This window comes from Ostrea edulis, chromosome 8 (assembly GCF_947568905.1).
Source record: "Ostrea edulis chromosome 8, xbOstEdul1.1, whole genome shotgun sequence".
In the NCBI taxonomy this organism is placed as follows: domain Eukaryota; kingdom Metazoa; phylum Mollusca; class Bivalvia; order Ostreida; family Ostreidae; genus Ostrea; species Ostrea edulis.
In genome coordinates, this window is record NC_079171.1 from 18529102 (window position 1) to 18548280 (window position 19179).

A 19179-nucleotide genomic window follows, 5' to 3' on the forward strand; every position below is an offset into this window, starting at 1 on the left:
CACAAAGAAAGTTCTTTATTGCATATTCTTCTCATGTGCATCTTCGCAAGCCAAGGGTCCGAACGAATCGGAGACTTGGCTTGCGAAGATGTCTCATGTGATGGTATAGCCGTACAAATTCCGGTGCCGAAGGAGAAAAGTGTTACAGGTCGGTATTACCGTGATGTTATACTAAAAAAGCTCAAGAAATATTATCATAAACGACGCCCTGTGTCAGGATTTAGGCATTCTCGTCTACTTCATGATAATGATTCATCACATACATCTGAGCTTGTGAGGCAATCTTTGAAGTCGGATAAGGTTACCGTCTTGCCACACCCACCATACTCTCCAAAGCCCCATGTGACTTTTTCCAAAACTTAAAAAGTTCTTATCTGGTCGTCGTTACAAGTCCCGACAAGCCCTTGGCTCAGCCATCAGACAGTGCCTCATAGGTCTACCTAAATTTGTACCATAACGCATTTCAGATTGAAATTATGTCTTTCAAACCGCAGAGAATAATTTGAAGGGATGTAATGTTCATTTCACTATCTGAATCGAATGCTTTTGAGATATCGTACAATACATATTACATATCGAACAGCCCTCATAGCATAAATGACCTTGAGGGTCTAGTATAAAGTTTTTGCAATGTATCGTCATAAAAAAATACACGAATTATAATTTTTCATTCTGCTAGCCCCGATTTCGGGATTTATTGAATATACATTTTTAGCATCATTTGAAAGAAAAGACCCACTCATGTTCCTGAAAAGGGTGGTATTAGCCTAGTCATGTTGTAAAATATTGCATAATTTATTATGCTTAATTTTGGTTTAAACTTATTCATAAAGGAATTGTACAGGATTTTAGTATAAAAGTGTCGTTGCATATCCAAGGGAAAATGCTTTCCAGTACATTATATTTTATAGCAGTAGTCAATGGTAGTGGAAATGTGTGACTGTTGAATTGAAGCCATGTATTGGTGATAAAGGACCACCTTTTCCACCTCAGTATGAGCAAAACTGTTGGTTGAGTGGGTTTTTTTTCCTTGTCAAGAATGGTTAGGCAATTGTAAAGTCAACTATGCTGATATATTTTACATTCAATTTTTTAACACATCATTCAAACGGCAATATTGTAAGGAATCCGATCCGGTTGGAGCTGACTGTCGCCTAGCATTGTACTTATAAGGTCGTTGGAACTACGTGTAATCTAGATTTACAATATAGCCTACCGTGAAACGCTATATCGCAGTGTGACCTCAACAGGCCCAGCCTTTCCTCGGGTTTTCTGTCGTAGATTTAAACGTTACAGTCTAGAACATGTCGATTTTACAACTTTTTAGTGTCTATCTGCTTTTGGGGATTGTCAGAGCATTGTTCAAAGCAGGTGAGTAATTAATCTTCAATCTTAAATAAATAATATTTAACTTAATTGTTCTAACTTTCAATCTTAACGTACACATTATATCAGAATAAGTTCTTATCTTTCAAGTGACACTGGGCGACATGTTAAACAGCAAAATCAAAGGACAATATAAAACGTTAATGCTATTGAGGTAGAGGCTTACAATGAACTTTTCTATCACTCAGGAAATTACAGTCAGTTTCTATGAATGTGAAATGCTATTTTATTCATTCAAACATTTGTAATTTTAAATCCAACGCATTAAAGTAAATTTTGTCTGAAAGCATAAATTCCTAGCTTTAGGAACCCCCTTCGGGAAAGATATCCTGTATACGATGTTTATAAGGATCCCTCATGAAATTCCAATATCTTGTAGGAATCCTAATGTTGTCAAGGGTGGTTATATCGCTTGTCAAGTGAGAGTCACTGATTGATTGTATATTGTTTAACGTCCTTCTTTAACGTCTCTATATGAGTGAAATATTCTCGAGAGGGATTTTAAAACAATATTCAATCAATCAATCTTTACTCATGGAGACGTCACTATTACCGGTGAAGGGCTGCAAAATTAGGCCTATGCTCGGCGCTTTAGGCCTTTGAGCAGGGAAGGATCATTATCGTGTCACACCTGCTGACGTTAAACAAGATACAATCTATCAATCAATCATACGATATATCACGGCCTTCAAATCATGAAATAGTTCGTGTGGAATCTTCACTCTACTTTAAGAATGTGACCTAGTTCCGGCTGACTTTGTGTTCCTGTTGGACTCTTCCGGAAGTGAAACTTCGAGAGGATTCAAAACACAACTGGCCTTCATCTCCAACTTTACGTCAAACTTTGAAGTAGGACCAGACAAGGCTCAGTTCGCCGCGGTGACGTTTTCTACCTCGGTTTACAAAAACTTCTATCTTAACGAGCACCAGGATCAAGCCAGCGTGTTGGATGCCATCAACAAGATTGCGTATCGAGATGGGGAAACGTACACCGATTTAGGACTGAACTATGTCCGACAGAACGTTCTCACGGGTAGGTGCAAATTACAGAGCTAACTCAAGTCTCGTTAACACGATATACAAAATGCAATTATACTTAACTAAAAAATGTAGATAGAACGCAGATACATATAAACTGTCATGCTTTATACATTAACGCACAGCAATCATCTACGACACAAACATAAAAGGACAATGAGTATCTCCCATAGTGTATACGAATGAAGTGCCCCGTCAAGCAGATTTCATTACAAAAATAGACACAACTGCATATAATGAATCTCATGTGGTTGTCTTCGCAGTGGTTTGAAAGAAATGAAAAGTTTCAGGATTGCATTTCAACCATATAGAACTGTTTTCAGGATTGCATTTCAACCATATGGAACTGCCAGGCGACAGTTTTACAATATGTGTCGTTGCTTTTCGTAAACTCGGGACACCTTCGTCCAATATCTGCATGGCCTTTCATTTGTATTTGGCGTACAGATGAATGTTGCAAATTTCGGACTGTTTACGGAGACTAGGGGGTCAAAACATAATCTTCAAACTTCCTTAAAGCAGCAGAAATGCTCGGTGTAAACATAAATTGAGATTTAATGTGAAAGACATAATGATAATCACAAGCTTTGCTGATAGGATTTATTGCATCTTCGTGTCTCGCACATCATATCGACATGAAACATATCAATAAACAAACTAAATAAATATGTTTAGTGGAGAGGGGCAAAGTAAAACCACACCAATAACATTATGTAAAACTTATACGGTACCATTTTTGAAACACCAGATGCGAACCGAATAAATATATATCAATATGAATAAATGCAATAACAAAATCTTAATAGGCATAAAGAATTAACAAAAAATAGCACTTCTTCTGTGAACACATGTACATAGTTCACAAAAATGCCAAAAAATAAAAAAAAAATTCTCAACTTTAACCACATTATATAAATACTGCATGTAGTTGAGGGTGACATTGAAAATTTTCACCCCGAGAAAACCATTGTCAACCAAAACCTTTGCAGATTCAGAAAAATGCTAATAAACAACTGAAATGATTTTTGTCTGTACATTTTTTACTCTAAGTTTACAATTACTTTCCTCTTTAAAAATAATTCAACACCCTGTAATTCATTCCTATCAAATGACATTTTCATATGTTGGTACATGGTCCAGAACCAGCAATTTTTCTGACCACGAATTCAGGAGCATAAACTGCCAAATATTGGTCAATTTTCAAAAATATTTTCCACAACCACACATGTGTAAGAAAAACTAAATGCAAAGTGATGGAGAGCAGGAAGGCCTCTGAAAATAAAAAACCCAAAACAAAACAAAATAGACCAAAGCATGAGCGGAAGGTATGTGGGATTTTAGAGAGAGAGAGAGAGAGAGAGAGAGAGAGAGAGAGAGAGAGAGAGGTAAGAAAACATATGGAGAGAGAGAGAGAGAGAGAAAGAGAGAGAGAGAGAGGTAAGAAAACACTATATGGAGAGAGAGGGGGGTAAGAAAACAGCAGGTTCCATCGATTCCATTGGACATCAAACTTTTCCTTTTTACTAGTTGTATACGAAAAAAAATTGTGTTTCATAAAAAAAATCATTTGTGATATTGCAGCACGCACACTCAAGTACTTCTCAGTACATCTTGCTGTATACACATAGTATTTAAGCCCCAAGACAATAGTGTTTTGTATCATACTAGTATTTTCAGTAAACCATGAATAAGATTATTTCGTAATAGCTATCTGTAAATCAGTCTTATTTTCTAGAATATGCTCAAATTCTCCTAAGGAAAATTGTAAAAAATCACATTCCCATAGAATAATTTCTATTGAGACAATGATTGCAGTACTTAGATTCATTTTTTAAAATTATGATCTAAAACGAATTTGTAGCTAAGATTCGATTTGTAATTCTGTATTGAAACCATTGGATTTTGCTATGCTTTCTCGCTCTGAAAAGTATTTATTCATTCTTTAGTGTTAACTTCTAAAAGCTCACTCCATTTTGTTTTGCCTGATGTGACTGAGGTATTTTGATTTATAATTTCAAAAAATGTTTTGATTTGTTGCATTTCAACACTGTATATGTGTTTAGCATAATCAATGGATTTGTGAGCTTTTTGATAATTTTGTCACATCCACAATTTTTCACCCAAGCATGAATAATGCTATTATATTCTAAAAAAAAAAAATTAATCTTTGTATTTGGACAAGTATTGCAAAACGATTCAAAACCAAGAAATAAACCATCTTCATTGATTACATGTATATAATAAAGTTGTCTAATGCCACTGTAAACAATGCTTATCATAGAATGATTTTCAACCAATATGAATATTTTGTGTTATGAAATAGGGGTGAATCAGCAGCAACATCAGACTTTTTACAAAGGTTATGCAATGTAAGCCATGATTTATTTACATCTAATATCCAAAATATATTTTTCAATGTTTTCAAGAATATTGTTATGCATTCAATTCCACAGTTTATTAATTTGCTTTAGTCCAACATTGGAATAAAATGTTCCATCACTCTATTTGAAAACATGAGATATGTTATACAGAATAATTCCATAGATGCTATAAATGCCATTAGGTTTACCATTTTTAATCCCCCATCTTCATTTTTGTTTTTACAATGACCTCCTTTTGACCCCATGTGTTTTATTATTCCATATAAACAAGAAAAATGTCTTTTCTAATTCCTTAAGGTAGAGTTCAGAACGATTTGGGATTGACATTAAAATATGGTTTAGTAAGGGTAAAACCAATGTCTTAATAACTGAAATTTTCCCTATGGGAGTTAAAAACTTTTTTTCATTGTTTGATTATAGATTTAATTTGTACTAATTTTGGTTCATAGTTTAATTGTGGTATCTTATCCAATTCCATATCAAAATATATTTCTAACAAAGTAAATCACCTAAGCCGTTAAGTTTCATTACTATACTTTTTGGAACCTAACCATATTACATAATTGATATGTAGTCCAGATACGTCTGAAAACTAATCTAAAGGTTTAAAAGTTTCTGTGGGAGATTCTTCAATGCCATCAAGGATAAATAAGGTATCATCAGATTTTGTTTTCTTTATCTACAGTATGCCTTTGATATTCTTATTCATACTCTATCATGGACATTTATACAAAAAAGTACTGAAACTTTTTAAATTTGTTCCCTCAATTAGGAATTGGATATCAATTTTTAATACAGTCATTACATCTGCAATCAATCAAGGTGGTAATCTCTCTAATAGAATCATTATTCAGAGAGGTTGCAGACAAGGGAATCCATAATCACCATATATGTTTTATATATAATAATATATAATAATATTTATTTATATAGCGCCCTATATGACTATAAATAACCACCATAAAGCGCTGCACAAAACAAAAAATGATACAGCATGTTATAAAAAGTAGTAAATGGAAATTATGATAGCATTAAGACAGATAATATCAAAACAAAGCTAGAAAAGCATCAATATATATATATATATATATATATATATATATATATATATATATATATATGATATATACATACTATATATGAGCATAAATATTAGCAATCCAAATTAAAATGAATAAGAATTTCAAAAGCCAAACTCATATTGTCTTTTTGATTTGAAAGACTTTTTATGTTTGCTGATACAGCATAAAAGCTAAATGCATACAGAAATTGTGAATTTTGTAACTGCAGGATTTTGACTCTAAATCCAAAATAGATCATATCGTGTTAATAATGATAATAATAATAATAATATATATATATATATATATATATATATATATATATCAAACGATGACACAATACACATGATCCACAAATATTTAATTAATTAAATTAATTATTATAATTATATCATTATATGTACTAATTAATGATTTAATTAAAATTGATTAATTGTGGATCATTAGGATGTAGGATTATAAGACTCTCTTATGAGTAGCCATGAAATATAAGGTGATTCCACCCGAGGGTTGCAAAAAAAGCTGTGAAACCCGAGGCTTTGCCGAGGGTTTTACCGCTTTTTTGCAACCCCGAGGGTGGAATCACCTTTATATTTCATGGCAACTCATAAGAGAGTATTTTTCTCTCATATTTCTAGAGTTTTCCGTTTTCCTTGTGCCTAGCGACGCCATTTTGAGAATTTTCCAATTAATTAATTTTTCGCTGTACATTAAAAATAACACCAGAATCGAATTCTACGACCTTCATTTTGGCAACTACGTTGCAGACAAAAATCGGCCGACGAGTGTATAAGTGAATTGTATTAGAGTTATTCCTCTTCGAATAAATCAATAATCAGGGTGATGCGTGACGTAACTCGACAGTCCATCAGCGCGAAACATTTTGACAGACCTAATCAGAATATGAGACAGACCTAATCAGAATATGAATCCACAACTGCACGGTTTTTTCTTAGAGGAGCATTGATATTGATATTAATTGAACAGTTATTTAATGACGAGTGTGTGAAGAGAAATTCCAAGTGGTTTTTGTTGGTGAATATGGGCATGGCTAGACTTTCGTTTTCCACGCGTGCAAGGACTCGAGTCTCATGGACATTGAAGGTACTTATTTCACCTGAGACACGGACAGTATAGACGTTGACAGAGTGAATGTGGAGGTAGGCTTAGAACTAATAGACCGTGTGGGCTGGGTTTCTGTGAACTGGCATAATGTACCGGGTGACATAGGTGTATGAGGAATTTGTGACTGTTGTTGAGTGTGCAGTAATTGTTCAAGGAATGTGTAATTTTGTGTCTGGTCACATACACCTGGACATTATCAGGGATATTACAATCTGTTATTTTTTTGTACAAGAGCTTTGCAGACGCTAGTGTTTATCAATCGAGGCGAGGTAAGTTGCAAGCTAGTTGTGTATTGATTATGACGTCACGGGATATGTAAGATAAACGTCACGTGATATGAAAGATAGAAATATCTTACATACCTTTCTTTCATAGAATATTTGTATCTTACATACGTAGATATGAGAGAAATATTTTTCTACTTACTACATGTACCTTTACCATGGACTTTTTCGGCAATTTTACTATATATATAATGTTATATATTTCATATTAAATCATTTCATCAGTATAGGCCCTTTCGGAAACATTCAAGTTTTTTTTAACACATCTTGTTTTTATACTGTTGCTGAATATTAGAATTTAGCTTAGATATTCAGAACAACAATTCGTTTTATGAATTGCATAACCCTTAGGTGAACGAGGTGGCTTGTGGGCCTCTTTTCATGATTAATGAAAAATCATCAAATGCATTACATGTACCTAAATAAATATGTAGACTGGTCAAGTTTTTGGGATTCTAAAAACTTTCTTTCTGAACAATACATGATCTTGAGAAACTTGTACAGGTAAACAATCAACATTGCTGTTACTGCTTCTTTTGTTGTTTACATTAACAGATTAACCTTTCACCCGTTTTCACTTACAAAGCGCCTGTTTTTGTCTCTGTGTTTCTGACAGATTATCTCCAACGTTGCTATTGTCAGGGGTTATTTTTACATTGCTCTAATGAAGATCCATATAAAAAGAATAACTCTTCTGATACTTTTAGGGGGTTACAGATTTGTGAAGTGTACTCCATTTTGACTGACAGACGAACAGATGCCGGGAACACGCTCTACTCTCAACACAGGGATTGCTATCTTATGATTTAAACTACATATTTTTTTAAATAACAGATATTCATGGCTCACGGTCCAACGTAGCTAAATACGTCATCGTTCTAACGGACGGGCGCTCTAATGACAATTCAAGGACCGTAAACGCTGCAAGTGCTCTCCATAAAGTTCCAAATGTGACAGTGATTGCTATTGGGATCGGAAAAGCGATTGATATGAACGAACTCCACATCATCGCCACAGATAGGAATCACACTTTTGTCGTTAATAATTTTGACCTTCTCCATACTTTGGAAGTGGAGTTAGTCGATAAAACCTGTACTTGTGAGTTGTATTGTCTTCATTACCTTAATTTCTGTAGTTATTTGATACGAACTTATCTATAATTAACTGAGCTTTTCTTATTTTAGTCTGCATTTCCATCTGTCACATTAACGACTTCTTTTCAGGAATCGCTTGGACAATTTCAATCACACCTAGCACATAAAATTATTGGGTAAAGGGATTTCAAATTTACGTAAACGAATTTTCTATTTGCTTCCAAATTATTATAATAAAGAAAAAGTGTAAATAGGACAGGTATTGAATTCTAACCCCCCGAAAAAGGAAGAACGTGGATGAAAGATGATGTGCATAATAAAGATTCATGTTTCTATAAACCATGGCCCATGACCTCGATAAGACAACACTAAGGTTGTAGATAAGGAATATATAATAGTTATAGGAAAATTCTATAAATTACTACTTTCTATTTTGTATTCCTTATAGGAGTTAAAAGATTGATCACTACTTCACCTTTTCAAGAAGCACAAAGGTTTCATATACAAACACCCATGTGATGTAGATTCACTTGTGTTCATATGATAACCAGGAACAAAATAGTTATAGGTTATAGTGTTTGAAAGTTAAAAAGTGATTGTATAGGAAAATATCGTGATAATCAGTATTCTCTACCCAGAGTTCCGTGCGCTATATCTTTTACAAAAGCTCTTCTTTTTTTAACAGAAATCTTGTAAAAGTTTCTAATATGCATCGTTTACATTCTGAACTAAATATTTTAAAAGGGATAGTAAAATAAGATAATATTTTAAATATTATGAACATGATTTTGGTGCTATTCAAGGGATGTGGCAATGGCCTAGTTTGTCACCTGTGCCAGAACTTTTAAAGAGGATGGAAAGGAACTGCAACTCTGGTAGAGAATGATTGTTTATATCATGTGATTATCAAATGATGCAGGGCGTATTTTCCAAGCCTTGATAGATGTGTCAGTGAAGCTTGCATAACACAACCTCTGGTGATAGAATGAAAATTCTGTTATCAAATCAACAAAATTATGTACATTCCAATATGATTTTCTAATAATAATAACAACAAAAGAGCTTTGTAAAAATATCATATTTGATTTGCATGGTACTACAGTCGTGTGCATTCTGTGGAGAAGTCGCACAAGTTTATAAACTATTTTAATTATCTTTCTTACGAATGCTCCAGTAACGCGGTACTTACAATCCTGGAGAAGAAAAAACGTCCAGGGCTGTTCCAACTTGCTGATTGATAAGCGCGGAGTGTTCTAAAATTTTGACAAAGCTACCTGTAGAGAAATAGCACAGCTAAATATGTACAAGAATCCAGAAATTCCCCAGGGAAGTCAGTTCCACCCGATGCAATTCAATCAAATCTAGGGACTAATATTTAGTGCTTTACAACTGGAAATGGATAAAAATAGGCAAATATTCCTTTTCTACCAAACTGAAGGCGTGGTCGGTTTGGACACTCATCCCTCCTAGACACGCCTGACATTACCTCTACCAATAGAATTATTAAGATTTCTAATTCAAAATTTAATGGGAAAACCATGTAGTGTAACAATATCGTACATGTACAAAGGGATAATAATTTTCCCTATTATTCAAAACACACAGTAAGGCTGTGAAGTAGAACTTAACAGAAAAGTGAATTACATCCAGAAAATTGTAATTTCAAATCAGCCTTATTGTTTTACATGAAAAAAAAATCCATTCGGTTGACTATTGGAATTAGTTTGAGCAAACATAATTACATTAACCACAGGTTACCAAACAGGCCTAACCCTAAGTTTGATTGCTTCTTTAACCTTTACCCTCTAGTGAGCATACACACGCATCCACCAAGAGCACATTCCAATATGCATCAAACTAATATGACTTTATTGCATGAAAGGTGAAGATAACGAACAGTGATCAATCACATAACTCCTATTTGCAATACAAAATGATTTTGGGCAAATACGGACCACTGGACACACCAGAGGTGGGATCAGGTGCCTAAGAGAAGTAAGCATCCCTTGTCGACCGGTCACACCCGCCGTGAGCCCTATAAACGGAATTTTCCGTAGTCAAAATCAGTGTGCCAAGAGCGGTCTAACAATCGGTATGAAACACGTCAGACAGCATTTGAAATGACCTTCTGTTTTTTGTTTTATCAGTATGCGGTGATTACCCTGCTGATATAGCTTTCCTGATCGATTCCTCTGGAAGTGAATCTGGGTCAAACTTTGAAAATGAGAGGAACTTCATCTCTATGGTGGCCAGCGAGTTTAGTTACGGTTACAACGACACGATGATTGCCGTATCACAGTTTGCTACAGTTGCTAGGACAGATATATTCTTCACACAGTACCCAGACAAAACTGCCTTAATGGAGGCTATTGCACGAATAAGCTGGATGAACGGAGAGTCCAACACACATCTTGGATTACGCGAATTGGCCCATAACGTTTTCCATACTAAACATATGCATGTGCATGGTCACCACCACGGGCATCAATCAGTAACGTACGGTCCACGCTCGCAGTCGACAAAAATTGCTGTAGTGCTTACAGACGGGCAATCCCTAGAACCATTACTGACAAGGAAATCAGCCGCTACACTCCATGCCATGGGAGTAGAAGTGTTTGCTATTGGAATGGGGCGTCATGTTGACAGCAGCGAACTACTAACGATAGCTTCCGACAAAGATCACATTTATCAAGTACCCACAACAAACGACCTCGAGTCTATTCATACAAAAATTGTAGACGCAATATGCAAACGTAAGTAATGAATTTTCAAACAAACCATAAACATTTCACTTATCTTTAATGTACTTTTCTATTCGCCTGTACATATAATTCCTGCATTTCTTATGGTCAGGTTCCTATGGTTACAGTACCGATATTTATTGTCAAATAGGGCATTTAGGGGCTTAAATTTTGAAAAAAGATTGATATATCATATATAAGGTTTTTACGATGTGTATCGTCACACACTGCAGTGAGGGGTACACGTTTCCAGCCCCTCCAACTGATTGATTCTCATCTCAAAATAATGTCAAACTGCGGAGTGGTATTTCCCAACTCTTAATGGAAGTCAGAGAAACAAATTTCCTAACTTAAGAAAAACACTTGTAACGTACAGTGGCTATTCACACATGTACTGGGATATGACTTTAAGCAAAAATACCGCGGCAGGCGTTGGCGAGATAAAGAACCCCCACTGCTACAGGTGTAAGCGATGGGCATATCTTGTGGCACTGCACCGGAAGCTGGTGATATTGCTACATGAGTGAAAAAACTCGAATAAAGCGAAACACATTCCTGTATAAAGTGAGGGGAGCATATTTCGCTTAGACAGAAAATGTCCGACAGCTGTCTTTTATGTATCAGTGAGAGCTTCATCAAATGATCGCCAGTTGGTGATAACTTTATCACATGATCGCCAGTTGGTGATAACTTTATCACATGATGGCCAGTTCGAGATAACTTTATCACATGGTCGCCAGTTGGTGATAACTTTATCACATGATCGCCAGTTGGTGATAACTTTCTCACATGATCGCCAGTTGGTGATAACTTTATTACGATGGCCAGTTCGAGATAACTTTATCACATGGTCGCCAGTTGGTAATGTGAAAAAATTTGAAAACGAAGAAAATTCTCCCCTTTCAGAAAGTACAAGAACAGATGAATATGACGCCACTATAAATAAATCTGAACTCAATCATTAGATCCTGACCTAATCTATCGGAAAGAAAGTATCTCTCTATCCTGATTGTCTCGTATTCTTGAACATATGGTAATTATGTTTGATGCTGTAAAATGAATTATGTTTTCAGTAACAAATCATATCTGTAGAATTGAAGCAAACTTTTCTATATTTCATAGTTAAAGTACCTCCCCCGACTACTACGCCGATGCCTACAACGACAAGTAAGTTCCATGCAAAATATATACCTTAAAATAATACTCAGAAGTATAATTTATTTGTAGAAGAATTAGTTCAGAATTGAAATTACTTTTTTTTACTTTCAGAACTGCCAACAACGACTGTAAAACAAGGTACCGGAAATAGCAATAATAAAAACATTAAATTTGTCCTTCTGAATACTAAGTTATGGAAACGTAAAAAAAAAAATGTAGTGTGCCTTTTCTATCAACATAACAGTATTGATGTTAACATTTGGCTGTTTGAAAAGCTAAAACTTGGAAGAAACCCTCATTACATAACTTAAGGGACCAGGACGGGGTCACACTAGGAACTTCTTTTCTTATACGATTTTTTTGCATGAAAAAGTGAAGATGACGAACAGTGATCAATCTCTTATAATCCTATAAGGAATACATATTAAAAGAGTTGGTCAAACACGGACCCCTGGACACACCAGATGAGTGATCATCCTCTGACTCCGGTCGACTTGTTTGTCAGTAGCCTGCCTCAATTTTAAAATTGATCATATGCAGAACAAGCTCTTGCGTATCGAATCAATTACGAGACATAAATACATTATGCAGGTGATGGTGGAATATTGTTACATAGATATGAGAAGTTGACGACGGAGAAGCTGAAATTATTCCGTTTGCCACAAAGTTGAAGTGTTAGTTTGTCGTTAGAATTTATGTTCAATAAAATATTTGAGTACAAAGCAGATGTGGAAGACACATTTAACCTATCCAGTTCTTTCATCGGTTTACTCAACACAGAATGATAGATGGTAAACATTTTTGTTTTGATGTGTCGAATACGTGATTTTGATACCCCTCTTGTACTTTTTATCCATTATGACAAGGCATCAAGTTCTTTTTCATATTAGCCCACCTTCTGGCATAATCTTTCACAAAATTAATAATAGAGATGAAGTTCTGTCGCCAATTGAAAGATCGGGATTCTCTGAATTTAGGACATTTTATGCCGATTGAGCCGGGGAAATGTTATTAGCGAATGCGGCTTCAAGCTGGTGTCCCTGGGGACTGTAGTATCGAGAATGGCTTGTTCTAAGACAGAATGTTTTAAATCCAGGTACACTGGTGAAATAAATGTGTTGGTCATTTATATGCCAACTAATGTTTATACAATAGAAGGTGAACATTTTCACTACTGTCCTGTAGCTGGGTCACTTGATTCTTATCGAGTCGCCAGGTATAAACGGCTTAGTTCGATTCGGCCGGAGTATATCAGATTAATTCTCCGTTACTCGACTGACAAAAAGCATGCTATACAAGAAATGTTGTGTGTACCTGTCCAGAAAGTCTATGGGGAAAATGGGAAAAGAGTTTTGTTGATTTTATATAAAGCTCAAAATGCATAAATAATACATGCACCATGCTACATTTGTAGTACATCGTTATAAGAAGTTTATTAAATATTGACATTTACGTCCACATACCGAAGGCATTAAAAAACAATCAATTACATTTACTGAGCCTTAGGTGACAATCTAGAACGATTATGGATGAGCTTTTCGTAAAGACTAAAACTAATGGGAGTTTTCTATTGCTACCCTGAATATTCCTCATAAAGGGTCAGGGCAGGACCACAACAGAAGTTTAAAGTTTTATACATGTATTGTATAATTTCTCAAATTCATATCTATGCATCCTAATGAAGAACAAATTCAAATTTGATTTACTTAAAACTTTGGCGCTTGGGACCACAATATGTTTCGTTGAAAGGTTTATGCATTCAAACAATTATTTACAAGTTCCACTAGGGTGTACAGCTAAATGAACAACAATCCTCATGTAATATACATTCTAGTTTGTTAAGACCATGACCCCCCAGGGGTTATTAACTGTCGCGGTTACGCAGTCTCTAGAGCGCTCGCTTCGTGTGCGGAAGACTCTTGTTTGATAGCGATAGACCTGATTTGTTAACGCAGGTGTCCGTTATTGCTCTGCACTAGAGAGTCTGTCTATGAAAACAGGAGGCCTCGGCATGATAAACATTACCCATCTCTAAATTCCCCAGTCTCATAGCTGTCTGGTATGACATTTTTATCATCTTTTTACAAAATCGACATTGTTTAACTTCACGACAGTTAATCAATCTTTGATGCGGATCTGAAGATTTTCAGTAAGGCAGTTCGTGTAAGCATGGAATCACGATGTTTTGCAAAATATTTTGTTGAGAACATTTATCAAAGATTTATAAGTCGGAATTATCGTTTTTCTCGAATTACTGCTATAATTATTTCTTATGTGTTTTTTTAGCCTGTGGCCAGAAACCCGCGGATATAGTGTTTCTTTTGGATGCTTCGGAGAGCGAAAAGGCTACAGGGTTTGCAAAGGAGATAGAATTCGTTTACAATTTCGCAAGAAAGTTTCACATCGGACCAGACAATGTTCAGTTTGGCTCAGTAACCTTTTCAAGTGGAATCCGAAACGATTTCTATCTAAACACATATCACAACCGACATGATGTTTTGAATGCCATCCAGAAAATTGCTTACATGCAGGTTAACTGATCAATTGATTTATCAATCATGAAGTTAAATTATATTTTTCATAAAATTAAGGCTTCTCAATATATTCTAGTACAGAATACATGTATTATATAGATCAGTGAAATGTCACGTGTTGCAGGGAGGAACCAATACTTCTTTTGGGATCCAATTTGTTCGTGAAAATAGCTTCGAACCACAAAATGGTGGTCGTCAAAACGCAACAAGGATCGTGATTGTCATAACAGACGGACAATCGGCAGATCCAGCAGCTACCAAGCACGAAGCACAACTTCTGCACCAGCAAGGTGTCCAAGTTTATGCCGTCGGAGTAGGTTCTCAGGTACATACATGTATTTGTTATGTAGTGTTATGTATTTTCTTTCAAAATCTCTTTTGAAAGCTTTTTTGCGAACCACTGAAATACGTCTAAATACATCAATAGATTAAACACAATTTCCAAAGGTTCCACAGGATTATCTCGCAATGTGAGCACAAGATTAGTAGTGCGATAAATTCAATGTTTGATTTTGATTTCCTACAAACAAGATTTATATGGTATAAAGGAATCACAATGTCTGTTTTTATATTCGTTCGTATTTTAATCTTGTATATTTGCATTCCACTCTGCATCTAGTGACTATGCTGTAATAAGGAGATATCAGAATATCATACTGGTGCACAAATCACGTGTAAACGGGGATCAAAATGTAAAGTACAGTACGTTCTCTTGATTAGATTGTGTATCGTTAAACGTCCCACTCGAGAATTTCCACTCTGTTGAGGACGTCTCTTGATTAGAAAATTTCACTCATTAATTGCACTATCAATATAAGTATATTCATAGAGAGGTTTTAAAAGTTTTGTATCAGATACCCATGTGACTGTAAGGCCCATATTTTCTTTAGATGTATTGATATGTTGTTTCCATGTAAAGACAGATATAGTGGGCACATGACAAGATAACCAATGTAATGCAGTGATATATGTGTAACATCTTTCGTATAACCATCCAGGGCCAAATGAAAATGGCTCAAATATTGCCTAATCATGATTACCGAAAATCTATAGAAACCTAAGCAAAGTAAGTAACATTCATGTAATAAATGGGCTTAGAAATGTAGCAAATTAGTTGAAATGATTAAAGGTCATAGGAGACGGTTTTTAATAATACCTTTTATCTCCATAATTATCAACTTTCTTTCATACATGTAGACTCCTCCTAAAAATGCTTTTTTAAGATTAATAACTCTAAGAAATCGAAGTGCAATGGTAACTGTCCAATAGAAAATCGTTACCCGATTATCGTTCCTGATTCCTAAGATTTGTGACGTCATGAGAGACTACAAAAGGAAACCATAGACAATTTAATCCTATCTACTCCGAAGCGGTTAAAACAATACTGACTGATTTATGATCAATGTATAATTTTCAGAATTCATTCTCTGGTGACAATAAGAGCTGTATACACAATGTACAGGTAGATAGTTATTACCTGCAATATTTCTGACTTAATGTACAGGTAGATAGTTATTACCTGCAATATTTCTGACTTAATGTACAGGTAGATAGTTATTACCTGCAATATTTCTGACTTAATGCAGACACACATCATCGTGGGTTCCAAAGGGGGGAGGGTGTCAAGGTAGACTGACAAAAAAGGTGGCCACCACCTCCACCCCATCCCCTTTTATTCTACATGCCTAAACCCCACCCCGACTCAGAGATATTTCAAAACCAAATCAGATTTTCCTTTGCACACATCGCAAGCACCGTATTTTCATTAGGATTTTACATGTATCGTGTGCTTAACACGTGAATATAATAAATATAAGTGGCTACTCAACATTCTTTCACAATAAAATTTGCGACATTGGGGCCTATATCAAGAATAATTTACTAGCACTTTATTTAACGTTTAACGTGCTTTTTGTCCTCAGTAAGGAAACTGACGTGCTTCATTACAGAAAAAAAGTATTACTCTCGCATGACCGTAAAATTGGTTTATTTCACTTAATATATAAACTTGCAATTTCAATACGTGTATCTATTTTCTTTGGACATTATTTTTCACACATAAAAAAGAGGGAGGGTCTGATAATGCAACTTTCAACATAAAGTTAGATCTATTCATCTTCAATTTATTCACTTATACGTTGGAGAGAAAAAAATATGATCAGAAGAGCTTCATATGACTATTTCATATCAAAATTTCATTTATAAACAAATTAAATCATGTAAATACTATAATATGAATATCTGTACTACCGTCATTATACAGTTAACGTTTTGGAGGATTTTTTCGTCTTCGCTGTGCTTGCGTCCCGTGGGGATCCGGGTTAGAATATGTCCTCGGTACCCCTTGCTTGTCGTAAGAGGCGACTAAATGGGGCGGTTCTTCAGATGAGACCGCAAAAACCGAGGTCCCGTATCACAACAGGTGTAGCATGATAAAAAACCCTCCCTGTTCAAAGGCCGTAAGTGCCGAGCATAGGCCTAAATTTTGCAGCCCTTCACCGGTAATGGTGACGTCTCCATATGAGTGAAAGATTCTTGAGAGGGACGTTTAACAATATTCAACCAATCAATCAATCAATCAATCGCTGTGCTTGCAGTTGGTCCGTAGTTGAAAATAGTTGGCTCTGCATCTGGTCGAAGATTTAATTTCTTATACCCATCAGTTTTTGCTAAAGTATAGTGTATACGATAACGAAATTGATTCTCATCAACCACCGTAATCATTCAATATTATTGTCACACAACTTCGAGTTCTGTATTCTCGGTGTAGATTTCACACCGAAGTCTTCCTATGTATTGGACAACAGTTCATTGAAACACAGACTTGCTGCACTACAGTTGAATGAAAGCACATTGAACAACTCGCAGTTGTTAGTATAAACAAATACACGTTTGCGTCAAGCTGGATCAAGCATGGGGCACATGTATTGTAAATTTCAGGATTTCTGCCTTCCCAGAGCCTTAGGGGTGGGGCAAAAATTGACCAATTTTCAAAAATCCTCTCTACAACCACACATATCTTTTAAAGAAAACCTAAATGTATATTGATGTAGAGCAAGTAGGCTTCTACCAAAATTGTAAATTCCATGATCCCTAGGGAAGAGGTTCTGACTCCAGGGCGGGTCCAACCTTGGTATATTTAGTTATTATGTGTAACACATTTTTAAAACAAAAAATGTGCTATTGATACTAAATAGAAACTTAATGGATAAATTATCAAGAAGTAGGTGATTATTTACCAAAATTGAAAATTTGAAGATCTTGGGGGATAAAGGTTTAATGGTTCCAGGATGGAGTCACAATTTTATAGCAATTATTGTCTTTTTGATTTGAAAGCAGATAGACATATCTCACAAGATGCACAATGTCACCGAGTTAGTATAGGGCAATACAAGCAATGTCACCGAGTTAGTATAGGGCAATACAAGCAATGTCACCGAGTTAGTATAGGGCAATACAAGGCAATACAAGCAAAAGCCATATTAAAAAAACATGCATGACAAAATGGCTTAAGATGGTGTTGATGACAGTTAATTATCCAAGTCTGTATTATCATGTTAACTTTGATTCACATTCATATCTGCAAGTTGTGATACACATGTAAGTGTCTATATACATAATGCATGGTATTGTTTTACGTATCACGTTGACCGTATATATTTTTTCTTGCCTATTTCAGGTTGATAACAGCGAGTTAAAGGCCATCTCCTCCGATGGAACACCGATTCTTGTAGGGGACTTTTCGTTGCTTCATGATATCCAGGCATCGTTAGAAACAGCTGCTTGTCACGGTGGAACATAAATGTGTACTAGTATAAAGTTTGTAATTCGTTTTCCATTAAATCATATCTGAGTCATTTATGCTGTTCAACTTGTTTCAATATGATATAACATTGATTGATTGATTGTTTTACCATTTTTCACTCATATTAAGACGTTACAATTCATTCAGAAAAAATATTAACGTGTATTAATGAAGTATAAGAGTCAACTTTTGTATGGTCGATGAACAGATAACGAGCAGGGATCACTCTCATAAATCAAATACCAAAAGAAGAGAAGTGCAAACACGAGCCCCTGGAGATACCAGAGGTGAATCAGGTACCTAGAAGGAGCAAGTACCGCCTATTGACCGGTCACACCCGCCATTTGTCCTCTATCTGGATCAGGCAAACGGAGTAATCCATGGTCGAATTGAGTATGTAAAGAACAATAAGTATGAAACACGTCAGATAGCATTGGACCCAGTTAGGACTTCCTTTGCAAATTGACAAATCATACCAACAAACAAGACTTCCTCGTCCAGTGCAAGATATTTAAGCTTGTATTACGTGACAATAAACTCTCAATAGAATTTTGAATCTGGTTTACTCGCAG

At 35.4% G+C, this 19179-nt stretch overlaps 1 protein-coding gene across 2 annotated transcripts; it reads left to right on the forward strand.

Moving 5' to 3' along the window:
• The first annotated feature begins 1134 nt into the window (after positions 1 to 1134).
• LOC130049448 (cartilage matrix protein-like) lies at positions 1135 to 18661 on the forward strand. Of its 2 annotated transcripts, XM_056147060.1 has the most exons (9): positions 1135 to 1371; positions 2120 to 2419; positions 8110 to 8373; positions 10517 to 11122; positions 12233 to 12277; positions 12380 to 12406; positions 14555 to 14799; positions 14927 to 15127; positions 18482 to 18661. In XM_056147060.1, the coding sequence occupies exons 1-9, from the start codon at positions 1305 to 1307 to the stop codon at positions 18602 to 18604; spliced, it is 1878 nt and encodes a 625-aa protein (XP_056003035.1). In that variant the 5' UTR covers positions 1135 to 1304; the 3' UTR covers positions 18605 to 18661. The 2 variants fall into 2 exon arrangements, with proteins under 2 accessions (XP_056003035.1, XP_056003036.1); XM_056147061.1 differs by lacking the exon at positions 8110 to 8373.
• The last annotated feature ends 518 nt before the right edge of the window (positions 18662 to 19179 follow it).

Bases quoted from the DNA above. Each gene is read 5' to 3' on its own strand.
- LOC130049448 (XM_056147060.1), top strand. From the start codon at position 1,305: ATGTCGATTTTACAACTTTTTAGTGTCTATCTGCTTTTGGGGATTGTC. The intron at 1,372-2,119 runs GTGAGTAATTAA...CTCTACTTTAAG, and splicing joins CAGAGCATTGTTCAAAGCAG to AATGTGACCTAGTTCCGGCT. The intron at 8,374-10,516 runs GTGAGTTGTATT...TTGTTTTATCAG, and splicing joins AGTCGATAAAACCTGTACTT to TATGCGGTGATTACCCTGCT.